Source organism: Epinephelus lanceolatus, chromosome 5 (assembly GCF_041903045.1).
Source record: "Epinephelus lanceolatus isolate andai-2023 chromosome 5, ASM4190304v1, whole genome shotgun sequence".
NCBI lineage: Eukaryota > Metazoa > Chordata > Actinopteri > Perciformes > Serranidae > Epinephelus > Epinephelus lanceolatus.
Window position 1 is genome coordinate 1,660,662 of NC_135738.1, and position 19,218 is coordinate 1,679,879.

General features: G+C 40.5%; 1 protein-coding gene across 1 annotated transcript; it reads right to left on the reverse strand.

Annotated features, from left to right (window-relative positions):
* Positions 1–1,930: 1,930 nt before the first annotated feature.
* LOC117262318 (troponin I, fast skeletal muscle-like) lies at positions 1,931–10,778 on the reverse strand. The gene is made up of 7 exons (XM_033635208.2): positions 10,678–10,778; positions 6,067–6,099; positions 5,721–5,757; positions 5,409–5,537; positions 4,107–4,196; positions 3,431–3,607; positions 1,931–2,180 (listed from the first exon to the last, which is right to left on the reverse strand). Exons 2-7 carry the CDS (start codon positions 6,072–6,074, stop codon positions 2,085–2,087), a joined length of 537 nt encoding a protein of 178 aa, XP_033491099.1. The 5' UTR covers positions 6,075–6,099; positions 10,678–10,778; the 3' UTR covers positions 1,931–2,084.
* Positions 10,779–19,218: the final 8,440 nt, after the last annotated feature.

The following is a 19,218-nucleotide window of genomic DNA, read 5'->3' on the forward strand; positions in this document are numbered from 1 at the left end:
TGCACATATTTTTCTTTAACAAGCTGAATTCACAAAATGCAGTTTACATTTGTGCCACCCGAGGGCAGCATGTTGAAGATCAACCCAGTCGCTGAGATAAATGTTGGCATTGCACGTTTCTGTGAACTACAAATTTCTTAAACTTAACATTTCAACGACGCATGATTAGGTTTAGACCACTGACCATTAAAAGTAATGGAAGTAGCCACCGTGACGTCACCCATTGGTTTGTGGACTGCCGTTTTGAAGCCTCGAGGTTGGCATTTTGGCCATTGCCATCTTGGATTTTTGCAACCAGACATGCAAATATTTGGACGAGAGGGCGGGGCTGTGGAGGAGTTAGGGGGAGCCAGGGGGACCCCGCGAATGACGTTACGTCATCAACGTAAAATTATGGGATTAACATAGAAGTACCATGGTTAAGTTTAGGAAAAGAAACAAGGTTCCAAACACCGGTCTCCTGGGGAAAGTCCCATGTTTTGTGACCTATTCACTGCCTCAACCTGCCTTATTATTATGCTACTGTTGAAATTCAACTAAAAGCCCAGTCCCAATTAAATGCCCATTATCTTTCACTAGCCCAGCGTGGCTACACATTTTGACAACTAAACGGTTTTATACATTCTTCGGATGTATAAAACCAGGTTGTTGGCTACCTCAAATTATGTATCTGTTCCTCGATGACCCTGTAAGTTATTCATATTGCGTTAGTCTGTAAGGGTCCTCAGATCAAAGGAATCAAAAGGCTTTTTCATACAAATTAATCCAAGTTGTGAGAATTGTTTTAACAGTATAAAACAGTGTTGTGTCTGTGCCGTAACTCACTCTCTCCCATGAAGCCTAATTTTTATACAAGTAATATTTATACTGGTTTAAATAAATAATTCGATTGTATTTCCTGATCTTTGCTGAGCAACAGTTTTGTATGAAATGAATTAAGGCCTGTCCCAAATATAGGCCTGCTGATTTCAGTAATTTAAGCAAATAATAGCCCGGGCTATTCATTGTTTCCTTGATTTACTCCCGTCAGCCCACTGGTCATGTGATTGCAGCCTTCCAGAAAACTTGAGCTATGCACGAATTATTTGCTTATCATTACTTGAGATATATACAAATTTTGGTGAATTACTTTTCATAGGGAAACATACGAACAGTGCCTGAGAACAGCCTGACTAAAGAACAGCCCATTTTGTCATTTTATTGTTTTTAACAGTGGTCTGCAGTTTGGCAGGCGTCTCGCCAAGATGTCATGCCAACAACCACCCCCTCCACCTCCCAGTGACAAATCAACTCACGTACAATGTCACTTAAGAAATAATATATGTATGAAAATACAAATGTGTCTGTGGTTTGCAGAAACGTACAATACCAACATTTTCTTCTAGTGACTGGGCTGTAACGATACCCCCTTAAAAAATCAATTGGTAGTGTATCAAACACAATTTAGTTTTGTTTATTTTCTCAAAAGTAATCATCATGACATTGAACAGTTTTGTGTTATTATGCTAATGAACCTCCAGTGTTACCTGACAGTCCCCAAATGATACATCTGTCAGCTGAGCTCTGGGCCTCCATTTTAGCTTCTAGCTAACGGTAGTTTCACAGCCCAAAAACACTGCTGGAAGTCATTGACCCATTTTCAATAAATTTCAAATATTGATGTAATACTTCAAATTTAACTGGCAAATTCCAAGTACACTTAATTATCTGTTAGCATTAGCTGCTGCCAATGTGCTCAGCTGCTTCCTGTTAGCCCCTGCTGTCATTCAGGCCTTCATAAAATTCATAACAAAGGTAATAATAATAAAAATATGAACTCAGTGGATGGTAAGCAGTCTTCTCAGTAAGCAGTAATACATTACTTTGTAATGCCTTAAAGTAATTGAATTACTTTTTCAGCAACAAATACCCAAGTAAGCATCACAAAACGTCTCTTTCACTCCATTTATTCAGTCGCAGTTTCTGCAGCTCAAAAAGTGGTTCAGAAAATTAATTTGTGTTATCTAAATTAATCTGATCGGATTAAACCAATCGGTGAAAAGCAGGGACTAAAAGTACTGCAGCTTTGTTGACAGCAGATTGATTTATGCCTCAGCCTCAAACATCTTCTTCCTCCCGTCCATGCCGGCTTTGTCTTCAATGTTTTTACGCCAGTCGCCGACGTCTCGCAGCTCCTTCTCCTGAAACACCAGAGACGACCAAACGTCACAGCGGGACCAGGATGTTTCACCAAACTTCATCGTTAAATCAGAAGGTTCAGATCTGAATACTGGTGATCCTACTTTCCTTTGCATTGACAACCTGCCTGACACCAGCCTTTATAATGGTAATCATAAAGAGTCAGTTAAGCCTACTTCACATTACACGATTTTTCACCGCAATTTTGATGTCGCAGAGGATCTTGAGAGCCACCATGGGTCGGAGGTTGCCAGGTCCACTTATTAGCCGCCACTTTGGGCTTGTTTCTAAAGTGGAGTTGCTTATCTGGGCTTGCTCTCTAAACATCACCTTTTTCTCTATAAGGTTTTTAAATGCATGATAGTCGCTTCGTTTGGGCTTGTTTCCAAAGCCGGCAAGCAACAACAACAATGGCGGCGTCCACAGGATCACGGGGAGCGCGTTGTGTTTGGACCCAGGCCCTGGAGGCAGATCTGATTCAACACTGGGAAGAATATCCATGCCTTAATGATGTGTCGTCTCCAAGTTTGGTGACGTCACCGTGTTATCTGGGGCTCTGTCGGCGAGGGCTCGGTGGAGAAATCTTGTGGACACACAGGTCGCAACACAGTTGGCGAGATTCCCGCTGACAGAAACACACGTTGCCAGGTATGAACATTCAAAAGATTACGACAGTCTCCGCGACGCAAAATCAGGGTGGAAATCGTGTAATGTGAACTAGGCTTTAGGGTTAGCTTTAATTCTTTTTCTTACTTCTTTCTAAATGGATTTACTATACTATACATGAACTGATTGTGTTTGTTGTGAAAGACAAAGGAGTGACCACACAAATAACACTATAAAGATAAAGGAGGACTTTCTCGGTGGCAACCTTAACCCTTTGAAACCTGGAGTGTTATCCCTTTTTGTGTGCTGCTTTCAGACGCCTTTTGCAAGTATTTAGACCTTTGAACCCTGAGCAGGTTGGTGCCATTTCATTCAACAACATGGGGAAACAAGGTCATGAGCAACTTGGTAAGAAAAGCTAGGGAAAAACTATATTTAGAAATTATTATGTTACATAAATATTATATTTTTTAAGCAGTCTTTCAAAGTGACTTCCTTGTTTGTCTTCAGCTTTCTTTCTTTCTTTCTTTCTTTCTTTCTTTTTTTACTAATTTTCTTCTCAACTTATTAAATCTACCATCTGCTTCTGTAAAAAAAAAGGCGTGTCCCTTACAAACAGGTTTATAAAAAGAGGCCCCCTCCTCACCTCCTCTTTGACCTCCTTCTTGACCTGCTTCAGGTTGGCCCTCAGGTCCAGGTTGACTGTGTGTTTGGAGCCCAGCAGAGCCTTCAGCATGGCGTCAGCAGACATACGAACTTTCCTCAGGACAGGCTTCTTGAATTTGCCCATCAGGTCCTGAACTTTGATCTTCAAGTCGTCAATCTGGAAAGTGGAGACGGTACAGATACCAGGACGGATGAAAATCAGGTCCAGACAGGCACAAACAGCTCCAGCGTGCTACTGATGATATTCACAACCTAGTACGGTCTAGCAAAGAATTAAAACCCTGAACACCATCAGCCGTCTTTAGACCATGATCCTGTTTTTAGATCCCAAATGACCTGGTCATTTTGGCTTCCAGTGGTATGAAGGGAGCCACAGGATTTAATTACACTGAAAATGAGTTCTTAAAAATGGAACTAAAGATGTTAAGTTTGTCCTGAGTGTGGGAGCAGAGGAACGTAATGGGGTCAATAAAATCTAAAGGGCTCACGCTCTGGGCTGCAGGAATGTATTTTAAATCATTGTATACACATTCCCCCAAAATCTAGTGTGACGTACTCCCTAACCTTTTACAATAAAGTTATGTGACACTGTTTGGAGGCACAGCGTGAGTGTGGAGGCTCTGCAGGGGTTTTATAATTAAATAATAATAATCTACCTCCTTGTTGGTTTTAGTGACTTTCATATCCAAGTCGTATCGTTCCTCGTCGATCTTGTCGATCTTGTGGTGAATCTCTCTGCACAGCTCCTGGGCACAAACACCAGCAAACTGTCACAACACCAGACATGATGTAGACCAAAAACATTTTCTTCAATAAAGGGTTTCATCTAATACATTTAAAAATATAATCACACTATTTTCAATATTATGTTGTTCTAGTAACAGCAGTGGATTTGAAGTACTGTATGGGAACCGTGTGAAACAGTGGATTTTATGCAACATGTTAACAATACAAGACTTGTTAGGAAATAAAGAGATTCTGTCCACTGAAACAGTGCAGGGTTTTTAATTTGAAACTAGAGATGCACAATAATATTAGCACGTCACTGATATCAGCCGATATTGGCTTTAAAGTGAACTATCGGAATCGGCCAACATTCCTTGTCTTATTTTACACAATGAATAAATATTACATACACCAGACAGTATTGTGTTTCATTGTCTCCGTCTGCTGCTGCTGGGCCGTCATGAGAAAACACTGTGTGCGACCTTCTGCTGGGCTTTTCTGGACATTAATGTCATATGCACTTTTTGCACTTTCTAAAAATACTTCTATGTCAGTATTAAGTTGCTCATAATGATAGCTCATTGTTACTTATAACTGTGTTATTATGACAAAGACAAATAAAGAATTGATTGATTGAAAAGCACATGGTTAGGTTTAGAGAAAAAAACATCATGGTTTGTCTTAAAATAAATGTTTGTTACTAACATAATGTACCGTCATGTGACATATGTCAGTAGCATAGCATGCACCCTCATGCCTGCTCTTTGCAGACTTTCTCACTCAGAATGTCAAAAAACCTCTGCCTGCTGCATTTCATACCGCTGCTAAAAGGTGCCTATGTGTGTCGGTATCTGACGCAAAGGGGCCTCTTGAGGAGTTCGGATTGAGACTGGGTTGGAAATAAAGGCCTGTCTCTAATACACGCCTGCTTCAAATAAAGGCCTGGTACCCTCTGCAGGTAATTTAAAGCCCTGGACAGCATTTGAGAACTGACGTTAAATCTGATCAGTGATCGCGCTCATTGATTCTGTCTTTACTGACATGAACTACTAGAAAGAGTTAAATCACACATTTACATTGAATTCAGGCGGTTTCCATTGACTTTAAGTGCATGTTTTGTCATATTTTGTAAGAAGCTGAAAACACTGTCACTGCCTGTTCTATGGAGAAATGAATACAGTTAACACAATATAAACCCTGTATCATGCATCATACCAAACTCTGAGCCATACCTGCAGCTCCTGCATGGTCCTGGGCATCCTCACAGGAGGACAGTTCTCAGCCATGTACCTCGCCCTCTCCACCTCTCGCTCCTTCTCCTCCTCCTCCAGTAAACCTTTGGCGATGGACAGCATCAAACTCTGCCAGACGTCAGAACAGCAGATATTAATGTAGAGTTTTATGTTCTTGTGACTAAAAAGATTTTTGCCAGTTTCTGTGGACACTGTTCGTCAATATCTCACAAAAAATGACCACTTTTATTTTATAGCTCAGTTTGGCTTTGTTCTATACAACACTGTAAAAGATGTAAGGGAATGTTTTACCTTCAGATGATGCTTGCGACTCGACGACATCTTTTTCCTGAAGGGTTTGAATAAACATACATTTTTTAGGACAGATTTTCTTGACTAATTCAGTATGCAAAGAATCAAGGGACTCGATTCTAGAAAGGTCTTGAAATCTATTCATCTTCATTAGAAACAGGACTTAATAATGGACCTAAGGGGATTACATTTATATATATGTTTGCACAAATGTTTCTGTAACACTTCTTCAATATGCAGAGTCCTGTTGTAAAAACAATATATGGTTCTCCTGATTAAATAATGTAATGAATGTCAATAATAACATATATGAACATTAAGATGAAAGAGAGACAGAATTACTCACTCTGACATCTTGGCGTTTGTTTGGCGTCACAGCCTGCAGAAAAACACAATCTGACATTTTGACAAAGTGCAAAAGTGTGTAAAAAAAAAAAAAAGAATCTCAGAAAAGTGATTAACTGCACAGCTGACACAAGGAGGGCGAGGAGGATCAGGACTGGAATGTCTCTGTCCAGTCTATAAGAAATAATAACTCCACTTTGAGGAAACAGGACACCGAGCATCAGTGGAGGCAAAATCATCGAGGCTAAATTAGGACAAGGATCTAGGGTCCAGTTGTCCACCCTGGGCATCCTTGTCATGAAAGGTCTGTCGTCTGGAAGATTATCAGGAAACACCAGATACGTCCTCTGTTGGTACAAACATCTCTGACATGACTGAGATGGACACGTCTTCTCTGAAAATAGAGACTGTGCAGAACAATCTGGATCAACAACCACTGTGTCCAAACCAAAAACTAAAGGCTCTTCAACGCAGGCAAAATGTCTAAAAGATGTTAAAACAATGATTTATCCACCAAGACAAACATAGAGTTGAGAATAGTTGATGAAAACCAGGGATGTTACAATAATCTTTTGCACGTGATCCGACTCCTTTTACACCGAGTGTCTGCATTTGATCTCATGTTTCTCATAAGACACATAGCAGATCCTGATTTTTAACAGAATAAAAAACAAAAAAGTATCGGAAATGGATCTGACTTTATGTAGATGATACTCATCTATTAAGAAATTTCAGAATCAGCACTGATCCCAATTCTTCAGATCGACTTGAGACCTCCAGAGTATAAACCGCATCAGTTACATTTTCTCAAAAAACGCATCATAACATACCTTAAAGGAGCTCTTTACAATATTTAGAGTGTATTTATGATTCAGAGATTGTCTGCACACGGCTCTCAACAGAGTGGCGGCTGAGCCAGCGGCTAACGGTCCTAACAGCTCAAACAGTGCTAACAATAGTAACAGTGCTGACAGAGCTACCATTTTTATCCAGGGGGGAACTAGTGGGTGGGCGCTACACTTCCGCATCGATGCCATCCCGATATCGGTGGTAACCACCGTTGAGCACAGTGCAGAGTGGCGCTGATCAGTTCTCAGTGAGGGTGCTTTCAGACCGAGATTTCAGGGAGCATTATCAGGGACTCATGTTGTTCCAAAGTTGTATAATTGCCTAGAGTTGGTTCGTGTTCTCACGGCAGCATTTACAAGAGGACCAGATCAAATGCCTTGTGTGAGAAAGCTGCTCTTGATTGGTCAGAATTTCCATGTGGGAAAAATCCAGGAAGTAAAGCAAACGTTGAAGAAGAGTACACTTGCAAGATAAATGTGACACTTTCTAATGTCACAATGGAGGGACAACTACGCAGGTTGATTTTAGCGCTGCTCATCGTGGACTATATTGCTGTCATTGTTCATTTTAGTCAAACCATACAGTTTGAAAACGAGGCGCGGCTCCAACTAGAAAACAATGTTTTGATGCATTGGATGTGCTGAATGTGCATATTAAGGCAGTACAGGAGGAGGTGCACATTAATAATCCTCCAGGACTGTAACATGCTCATGTTTAACCCAAACAATGTGTCATGTGACTGCAGTTGCTTCACATCCAGGTCGGAACACCTTCTCACCACAAACCAACCGCACCAGAGTTCCTTTGGAACCGGACTGAGACCACCTCTTCAAGAAGGTCTCAGTCCGGTTGTTTTGCTGTGTTCACACCTGAGTGTGATTGATGTGTTCACACCTGCACAAACGAACCGCACTGAGGGGGCAAATGAACTTGAGTTTGACTGAACCGAACCAAACAGGGCAGCTGTGACAGCGGCCTGGGAAACACACATGCATTAACATGCACGTTCATCCGTCTGTCTCCCACAACAGAGAACAGAGAAGCTCAGATTACAACACACACAGAGGGAGTGTGACTTCATTCTCTGCTTAGTGCGCCATTACTCCACAATAAACTTACACAGCAAACAGAGGTTTGCTGCTGTATCACTACTCTGACTTTGAATTGAGCTTCTTTGACCCACCAGGCTAACGGTTCACTATTGGCCAATTTCAGGCTGTCGATAAGCATCTGTCACAATAGTTTTTGTGGTATGTCTCGCACCACTGGCATGAGTCAGCCCGTGTCAGCTTTTTTTTAGCCAATTCAGCGTGGTGAATCAACGTCAACCTCTTTAGCAGAAATGGTTCATAATTGTTTGTGCTGTTGTTCACTAAGGTACAGTATATACTTCCTTCTCTCAACATCAGGCTGTGTTGTTGATGTGCTAACTGGCTAACTAGCATCTTGAATCCGTCCTGTCAGTCTTCTGATTTCCCTTGTTGAATGTCAAATACAGATTATCGCCACCTGCTGGTATGACAACGTATTTACTCTCACACAGTTTTGAGTGTACGTGGTCGTTGGCACCAACATTCAAGTACGTGTTCAAGTGCAACTTTTTGGCCGAGACACAGGCGATATGAGGCAACGCAGCAGTCCGCTTTTGTTGCCACTAGTTCTTTGGTTTTTGGTTTCATGTGTCTTGATCAATACTGATGTTTTTATACACAACCAAGTTCACAATGGAATTTCAAAATCTAAACAAAGAACTTTTGAGAGGGTTTGGAGGCAGTGTAACCAAATCATGTATTGTGTCTACACAAATGTATTTTCAAGAGTTCCCTTTGACAGTTCGTAGCCATATTGTGTTTTAATTGTTAATCGTTGAAGTATCCTGTGTTAAAATTTAATCAGATAACTTTTGAGACTCATATTTTGTAATTTTAATAACTTGGTGACTTTTTTTATACACAGTTACTTTATACTTCATACTTAATTCCATATTATAGGTTTTGCTGATAAACATAAACACCTCAGTATCATCAGCATAAGTAAATCTTTGTTATCTGTTAAAATGGTGACAGTTCTAAAGTGCTATCTGACTTTAAATATGTGAGACCTCTACTGAGTGATATCTTCATCTTCTCATAATTATTTGGCAAGAAACATAAAACCTGTTCAGTGTAGCACACTGCAAATTGAGCAATAAATCAGTTTATTGACAAACTATATGAACTTTGCACTTTCATTAAATATACAGCACCAGTCTGGCTCAGTCAGCACCTCAGCTTCAGACACCACAGCCAAGAATTCATACAGTCCTGTATCTCTGAGTGAGCTGGCATCACCATGCCCCAAAGCTAACCCTAAACAATAATATACATTTTTAATTTCAGTGGAGAGTTATTGTGTCCTGCTATGGTGGATGTTTGCTAGGTTGAGCTCCTGAATTCAAAATCTCAAACACAGCTGCCAGAAAAATCACCAGAATAGATGGTGGCATTGTACATTTCTGCAAGCCATGCATATGTTACATCTGTACGTTAAAACGCTGTGTTTAACTTGTAGTTATGTTTAGGTACAAAAAACGCTTGATTATGGTTAGGGAAAGATCATGTTTTGGCTTAAAGACTCACTTTTCATGGCACTATCCTGTCAGGAAACGCAGCAATGTCTTGATAAAAAAAAACAACTGCTTACCGTGGCACTATTTCCAGTTGAAACACAGTGATGGGTCACCAAAGAACACCCATGTTTGGTGGCTAAAAACTCGCTGGAAAAACAGCAACGGGTTGCTAAATCACATCCGTTGTGTTTTTTTTTTGGTCTTGAACTGCGACACTTGGCAGGCATCTCATCTAGATGTCCACCTCTCAGTGACAAAGTCAGCTCATACAATACGTTGATATGATTCATATGAAACGTACAAATTTGACTTATTCGTGGTTTGCAGAAACGTACAATGCCAACATTTTCTTCTGGTGACTGGGCTGAAATTTCAGCTCCCGTTGACGTCAGTCCTCAGTCAACCTGTAATACAATTAGCCGCTGACACAAACAGCACCACAAACTGTGGACTTATTTAGAGAAAACAAGTCTTCGAGGTCTTATTCAAGCTTCAAATACAAAATGGATCTGATATCTTTTCTCGCAAATTGATTCGATGACTTGTGTCGTGTCCAAATTCTGTAAAACACATTGATCTGTTCTGCTGTACCTTCAGACAATGAGCTCACATGTAGATTGTAACTAAATTTACATTATAAACCATGCATGAATGCATTTGTAAGGTAACTGTATTGGAACATAATGCACATTTTAGCTTTTCTATTTCTTGGTCTCTTGACCTGCAGACTACTGTTAGCATGAATCAAGCATGGAGCCAACGACTGCTTCACTGAACAAAGCTGTCAGATTATTAAGTGAGCCAGTCTGAGCTCTGACACATTAAATCTATCCAGACAGTAGGTGGTGACAGCAATAAACACCAGGACTATCACTTTTCAGCTCCAGAGACTATTTACACCAGCACACCTCATCAAGCATCACTTCACACCTGAAGCACCAACCGCTTCACCCACAAAAATGAACCATATTAACATGCAAAAACTCCTCAGTGGACATCATCACCCTCATCAGCACACAGCGACAGTTTCTAACGAGCTGGTTCGTTTTACCGACTTGTTAAACAGTTTAAAAACAACACAGCTCAAAGAAATCAAACAAAAATCCTATTTTCACTCAGCAGAGAAATAGATTTGAGAAAAAAAAGATTTCTCACCTGTTGTTCGAAGACAGAAACAGAGCGGAGCGTCAGATTTGGGAAGCAGCTCAGATTTGGCATTATAAGTTGGTATATATTGCATTCCCCAAAGGCAAAGGAAACCCCATCTTTCTCTTTATGGAAGTCGATTTTCTCACAGACCAATGGGCTCCCCAGCACCTGAAATATTATATCCAACCCCCTCCTTCACAGCTGAATCTCCTCCCTATCTGACCATTATAAATAACCCCTTCCTTCTAGATTGTTTCACCGATTACATTATTCCCCTCTGACCCACCATGAGGAAGGTGCTTGAGAGCCTGAGGTGAAAACACAGATCAATAAGATGTGACTCGAAACACAGATTAATATCAGACTATATGAACACTGCCAGGCTCATTGTATAAAAGGCTGGGCTGGATGAAGGAGACCAGGGAGCAGCAGTGATGAAAGTTGAGGGGATGGCAGCTGGGAGGGCAGTAAAAGTCAGAGTGCAGTTTCAAGGCGGTCATTTAGGAAACACTAGCTAAGTGGATGCTATTAAGAAGCTGTTAAAAGGAGTTGGGGGGGGGGGGGGGTGGATGAAGATCACATGGGATTTTCTGTGAAGAAAGAAAAGCAGGACCATGGGAGTAAAAAGGTCATAACAGAACAGACTTACTGGATGCTAAAGATCCGTTTACCGGTTTATTAGGTCCAAATTTGTTTACAGCTTGTGGTTTAGACTTAAAACCATGTGGCTGGCAGCAGAAAGGCCTCTCGGAATAAATATTGTTTTGATTTACCAGTGAAACAACATGATCTCATCCCTACTCATCATATTTTGACGCTTTGGCAGAAGCCCCAGCGTCACCATGACACCAGGAGCAGTCTTTTGAGTTGTATCTTGACCAGGAATGAGTTAAGACAACTGGATACAGTGTTTGAGGCAGGGCCCATTTCATACCTATCAAAGAAGCCAAAAAACTATTTTTCCGCAGTATGAAATTACCCAGATCTTCCACATCGTGGAGCCCACAGAGCAGACGCACTGGAGACTTCCACCGGCCGAGCAGCTAACTTCTGTTTTAGTGGGCCGCTTACTTTAATGTGGATACAGTACTTTAATCATGCAGCTGTTTAGACTTTCAAAATGTTTTTAGACCAAATGAACCAAATCTGGATATTAAAATAATAATTAATTAAGTAATTTCGTCCTGGTAATGATGCTCAAAAAACTTACATTAGAGACGACTGCATCACTTAACGGACCCAAATGTTGTAATCCACATTTGGCAAAAATGCACACTCATGTATTCCCAATGGGCGCAGAAGCAGGAAAGCATTTGCTCTGGTGTTTCTCAATGAGAGGGGTAAGTCAAATAAATGCAGGGGGGTCAGCCATGGCTGCTGGTGACAGACAAACTGCAGCATGTGAAGCCATGAAGAACTCTTAACTCTATCACAGTTTATCTTAAAGTCAAATTAGTTAAGCTGGAAGATATGATGTGAGCTTGGTGCTTCTAACAGCAATCTGTTTATGTTGCACTTTTACATTGGTAGCTAATGTATCACACCAATTTGTGTGGTGACTAGAGGATGCTGTGTTTACAGTGTTTCCAAGTGATGCAATGCAGAAGCTAGTTAGTTGTTAGTTCAGTAGGTAGTTGCTACTAAGTGTTCATGGTTTTTGGGGTCAGTTGCTAGAGGGGTTAGCACTTATAATGAACAGTTTTTCAAAGTGTTCTGCTACTGCCCTGGACTGAATCCATCAAATCCCGTCTCAGATGTGGTGAGAGGACGCAACCCAAAATAGAAAGCACGGACATCACCTAATGAAGTGGACAGCAAATTATAGTGGTGACAAAATCAAAGCAGAACTCTTTAGCACTCTGATACAGTTAATGTGAGCCATTTTCACACATCAGACTCTGGGAGCATCCATGATATCTTCTCAAAAACATCTTTAAGTGATATAACATAACATACAGAACAGTAACTTTAGAATAATAAATGTAACATTGAGGTTCCCAAAACATTTATTTAGCCTACTTACCAAACAAGGAGCTCCTCTGATGTATCTCTGCTTGCATGAACCCAGACAACACCTCCACCTGTCATCTGTGTACAAAGTCAAGTGACTACATGTATTTTCAGAGTAAATTGAACCATTTGTTGCCAGTTGCTTGTTTTTTTTTTTTTTTGGAAAAAAAGGAGCAACATGTAGGATTGATAGGATTTGGTGGCATACAGCGGCGAGGACTGCAAATTGCAACTGCTCAAGCTTCTCCCGTGTGCCAAGTGTGAACTCCTGGTTAGGACTCCTTTAGTGTTTGTTGTTCAGGAGGTTTTCACTGGGAGCAGAATTATGCGCAGAAGTATCTTTGTCTCCGAAATACACTGATTAAAACCGCCAACACTGAATAAAGCAGTTTCACTTTACAAATCAGTGTCTCCTAACGCTGTTCTGCACGTCACAGGCTGCCAGCCCAGCACCTGCTAATGTGTGCTCACCTTTTTTCTAATCCAGACGTTCAGGAGGTTTTTACCAGGGGCTGATTTATCCACAGAGGTCTCCTCCTCTCAAAAACATACTGGCCCACTGCTTGGGGTGGGGGGTTCAAATCCCGGGGATGGGGGAGCCCTTCTGTGCGGAGTTTGCATGTTCTCCCCATGTCAGCGTGGGCTTCCTCCCACAGTCCAAAGACATGCAGGTTACTAAAGTGACTAAAGGGTTACCATACATTTTCATGGACAACATTTCAAAACCCTTCCATGAATTTTCAAGGAGCCATTCACAACATATAGCATGAGCAGAACTGTATGATACCCCAAACGCTGATTATATTACTGAAGGCAGTCTGCTGACATGGAGCAGTACATCATTTGGCACTCTGAGTGACAATGTAAGGCTCTAAACTGCATGTCAATTGCTCCATCTCAAAAACGCGGTGCCATTTAAAAACATTAATGGGGCATATGTATGGCAACTTTGGAATTTGTGACCCAAGGTCTTACGTCATGTTATTTTTTTGCCCCACTTGAGATTCAAACTCTAGTCAAACATTATTCCAAGTACACGGCATAAATGGAAGGAGAGACAGAATACAGGGAGAAAAACGAAAAACCAGACGAAAGGTAAAGACAATACAAACAAGAACTAAGATAGTAACTTGTGTGCAAGTCACAGTTAATTGCAAAATAAAAGCTTGTGCACACAAGAAATATCACCTTTCGGGACTTCAGGAGCTCTGTAAAAGGTTGTGGAAAATTACACTAATATAGTAATAGCTTTCTCTATTGTGGACTGTCTCAAAGGTGAGCACTGTCAAGATGTTTTGCATTTGTCAGTAGCGCAAATTCACATGTCAAGGTTCACCTGAGTTGAACTCTAAAGATCTGTGAGGATTTACTTTGTCTGTGCAAACACCACCTGCCTCGTAGTTTTACTCCTTTGTACCACACGGTTCATTTGCTAAGTCATCACCAGAACAGCTGTTAAGTACATCCTCTTCTTTAATAATTCAACAGTACAAATTATATCTGACTTAAGAAACATGACATGAGAAATACATCGCTTCACATTTCTGAATATCATATTCATTGAGAACATTCTGGGCCACTGAGAAATCACCTGAGAGAACGAGTTAGATAACCTATTCAGTTTGATATGATAACTTTGAGTTAGAGCATGGATAAACCAAAGATATGCTCACACTGGCTGTCTACCGCACTGTCCCGTATGAACATGTGGAGAAACACATCAATTTTGGGTCTCATCACCACCTGCATTAGTAACACCGGTACTGTATGACTGGCAAATATATTACAGCAAAGACCACATCACACAAATGTCATGTACTTTTTTTTCCTCAAAATAAAACATCAAAAAAATATTCAACATTTTACATTTTACATATTGAGAGAAGTTAAAGTCATACAAAGTGTGCAAATGTCACCATACGGTCACAAGACGACTCCAAATGAAGGCACCATACTCTTAGCTTCCACTCCTACCAAACCGCTCACATGACAACTTCACTGTGCTGCGCAGGGTTTGTGTCACAAATGTTTGAAACGTCCTGTACAACTGATTCTCACCAAGGCTGCCCATGAACTGAAAGACAAAAAAAAAAAAAAAAAAAATGGAAAGAAGAAAATTTAAAAAACCCTGTAGTGTTGCCGTTTATCCTTTCAAGACATAGTTTCAGTGTTTGTATAGTTGGAAGGTTTTGTCTTACAGTAATAATGTTCTGATACAAAGTTGTTCCATAGTGAAATGTACTGAACTAAAATGGTTCAAGACAAAAATACAACAGTGGGCTAATATATATCTTGTTCAAGTTTTACACTAAAAAATACCTTTAGCTAAGATGATCGGCTCCAACATTCCGATCATGACAATTTTTTGTACGAGGGAGGGGGTTTTGATTGAATAAACAGGACAAAAAATGTTAGCTGACTAACCCAAACCTGATCTGTTGTTACATTATTGTAGAGTTAGCTAACTAGAACCAAAATTTGGCTGTTTAATTAAACCATTAGTTAAACAGAACCAAACTTTTAGCTGCTTAATTAAACCGTTAGCTAAGCAGAACCAAACTTTCAGCTGCTTAATTAAACCGTTAGCTAGCCAGAACCAAACTTTCAGCTGCTTAATTAAACCGTTAGCTAGCCAGAACCAAACTTTTGGCCGCTCAATTAAAATGTTACCTAAACAGAACCACACTTGTACCTATTTGACTAAACCGTTACCTAGCCAGAACCATACTTTTAGCTGCTTAATTACATGTTAGCCAGACAGAACCAAACCTTTAGCTACTTGATTGAACTTGTAGCTCTTTCTGGACCTGAACTTGCTTTGAGCTGCTTGTTATCTGCTTAATTAAACCGTAAGATGACCAGAACCAAACTCACAGCTGCTTAACTACCATTATCTAGAAAGTACCACACTTTTAGCAGCTTAATTAACCCGTTAGCTAAAAAAAAAATTCAGCTGCTCAATTGGACCATTAGCTAAACAGAACCAAACTTTCAGCTGCTTAATTAAACCGTTAGCTAGACATAAACACACTTTCAGCTACTCAGTTACTGCGTTAGCTAACCAGAACCAAACTTTTATCTACTAAACCAAAACATTAGCTAACCCTAACCTGTAGCTAAACATTACATGTAAAATGGCTGACCTGAAACATCTGATTGCTTCACATTTGGATTTTGTTGGCCACCCATCTAAAAAAACAGCAGAAGTTGGACAAAGTGGGAGCGTACCTATGTTCCCCGGGTTCTGTGTTCCCCGGGTCCTATGTTCCCCGCTTTGTATGGGACCCCAAAAGGGTCCTATGTTCCCCGCTTTGTATGGGACTGGGGAACATAGAACCCTTTTTATTAATAAGGGTTCTATGTTCCCCGCTTTTCCCCAAAAGGAACCGGGGAACATAGGCCCTTTTTTTTTAAAAAAGGGTCCTAACCCTAACCCCTTTTTCTCAAAAGGGTCCTATGTTCCCCGGTCCCATACAAAGCGGGGAACATATTTCCTTTTGGGGAAAGTGGGGAACATAGGACCCTTTTTTTTTTAAAGGGTCCTATGTTCCCCAATCGGGGAACATAGAACCCGGGGAATATAGGGATGGCCCCGGACAAAGTTTCAGGCTTTTCAGGGCTGCACGTTCCAAAATATTAAAATTGCATTTCTAATCATCACCTCTATGCAATTATATGTGCATAATGAAGCCATAATAGCATTTGAAAGGAGTGTGGTGCATAAAGTCAAGCTCTCCTACAACCTTTCTTAAATCAGAGCACAGGCTCATGGAGCTAATCTGTCTGGCAGCTATTAGCGATTTTCCACAAGTTCAAAAACACACCTTTTTAGTATTTGTCATTATCCCTGTCTGTTCACTCACTGCCATCCAAACAGTATCCTTCAGACTCTGCAACAAGTTCTCATTTAAAAAGGGGTTTACCCTCTAACTATGGGGAAAAAGAGAGGGAACGCTATGATCTTTATATCTAGAATCATGTTGACCTTTGTCTCAACTCACCTCACATCTTCAACCAACTGTTTTCAGATGATGTTAATATTAATCCTCTGGTTTTCAAAGTACTTACCGAACTGTATGTAGCACTAAGTATGAAAACCTGCCATTTACCAAATGTTGGCACTAATGCTGAAACTATTAGCTGATTCACTAATTAGTTGATAAACAAAAAATTAACATTTTTCATAATCAATCTTTTAAGTTCTTTAAAAGCAGAAATAAACCCTCTCTAATGTGAGGATTTGCTGATTTTATTCTTTGTATCACTGTAATATGAATATTTCGGGTTTTAGGACTTTTGAAGATGTCTCATGAAACTGGGTACGTCATTTTTCACTGTTTCATCATTTTCTAGACTAAATCATTGATCAATTCATGAAGAAAATTATCAATAATCTTAACCACAGTTAGCACTGGCTATTCTGACTGACTTAATCAAATACCATAACATATTTTCTACGGTGAAGTTGTGGTATAGATAACGTATGACCAAACAGTAGTTGTGCAAAAACATTTTTGTATTAAAAAAAGTACAAGATAGTAAAAATAGATAATGATCAGACTGAAACTTGTATTGTTTCAGTGGCAGGACAACAAATGGAAAAGAAAGTAAACTTGGGTGATCAGGGATATTAGATAGTGTGAACCATGAACACTTTAATTAAACTGTTACCTTAATCCAGTTATTTTTATGAGCATGTAAACATCTCCCTCCTATGTGAAATGTCATCAGCTATACTCCCAAAATAATAATTCAAACAATATTAAAATAAAAAGGCAATAATTTGCATTTTGGACAACCCTGTGAGTAGTGCAAAATCATCCCTTGCAGTGTAAACCCTGGATCGCAGTTCAGTGGCACCGATACGATAATACTGATAATCCACAGAGATGCACGTCACCCAGCTTCACTGCATACACTGAAGTTCAAATTCCCAAAGCCACAGTCTGAGCACCACCGTAGAGAATAAACCAAACAAACTGTGGCTGAAAATGGGGCTACAGTCTTCCTCACAGAGGACAGGTTGGGCCGTTCACCTTCCATCAAGTATGACCTCGGAAAACACACGCACACACACACACACACACACACAAAAGAAAAAGAATGGCGTGAAAAGGTCAAAGAATAGAAGCATGTCAAATTTTAAACGTGTGTCCATGTGCAAAGTTCCCTCTTGCGATAGAAGCAGATTAATCAGTCATGTAATCCAGTCAGTGGTGATAGATCCAATGGAGACAAATCATATGTACGTCCTCCAATCTTCAGAGTATCAGCAGCAGAGTTGCAGCTTTAACAGGAAAACAACTTTTTTAAACCCATCGACTACAACGGCTAGTACATCCAAACAACCATTTTACCAGCAAAGAAGATTTCTAGGAAGAAAAAACAAAATAAATGGTGGCCAGTTACTGGCTCCGTTGTCAGATTGTGTCAAAATCTGTATGAAACTGATGCAGTTCACACCTGGCATCCGAAATATGTCTAAAATGCATCTCTGGTGACGGCTTGTGTTTCATTTTCATTTCAATTAATCTGAGAGGTAAGTAAAACCATTTAAAACAGAATTCAGATTAAGCAGCAATAAAGCCAGAGAGGAAGGTTAGGCATTTGAACTCACTTAAGCAATACTTCATATGTATATAAAGTACAAACTTAAAAGGTACTCTGTGGTGTTTTTGACTGCTAGTAGTGTTATTGAGCAATGTATTGATCAACAGGTCCCTGTTTTGTTTGCGCATGGTGACACTGTCACATCTGTATTCAAAGAAAAGTCCACAGGGTTCCTTTAAAAGTCCCTGTACAAATTATTTAGCATCTCAACTTAAGTTATTAGTGTTGGGCAACAGGACGAACACCCTGTATGATAGTGATGAGCAGTTTTCTTAAAGGTGGAGTCAGCGATTCTAATCCAATACAACACACTATTTGTCATATTCAGTGATTATCTTCTCATGGTACGCTAGCTGTTTGTTCAATGTGTGCGTGGGTTCATACACAACCCTGGCTCTGTAAAGGAGCTCTGAGGCCAGCAGCGGCGCTCAACAGAGCTGCCGGGTTCTACTTCAGACAGGAGCCGGCCACGGAGCTCTACAGCTGCTCCACTGACTTCCTAGTGAGCCAAAGCTTTCACTGTAGCACTTATCAGTCGGTTTTAACATGCCAAGCCGGGCCTGAGATGGACCATCAATAGAGGGGGGCCCAAAGCACACCTGACTGCCTCCAGGTGGATAGCAGTGGCGTTTCACTGACCGCAGACAATCCCCCTTCTCTCCCTGAAACAAGCGAGTGTTGCAAGACTCAGCTCATGTCTGTCGTTGCAGGAGACGGGACAGAAAGTTGTTTTTAAAAGTCTCTGTGTTTTCAGCTCTCAGTACTTTTCTACCTTCCAACTGATTATCTGTGGTTTGGAGTTACGTTTCTCTCCTGCATCCCTGTCTGTACTTCACATACACCTTACCGAGATGCATTTTCATGCCAGGTGTGAACGGAGTCGCAGACTAATCTAATGAGTAATTTCCCACCCTGTACTGGAATGAC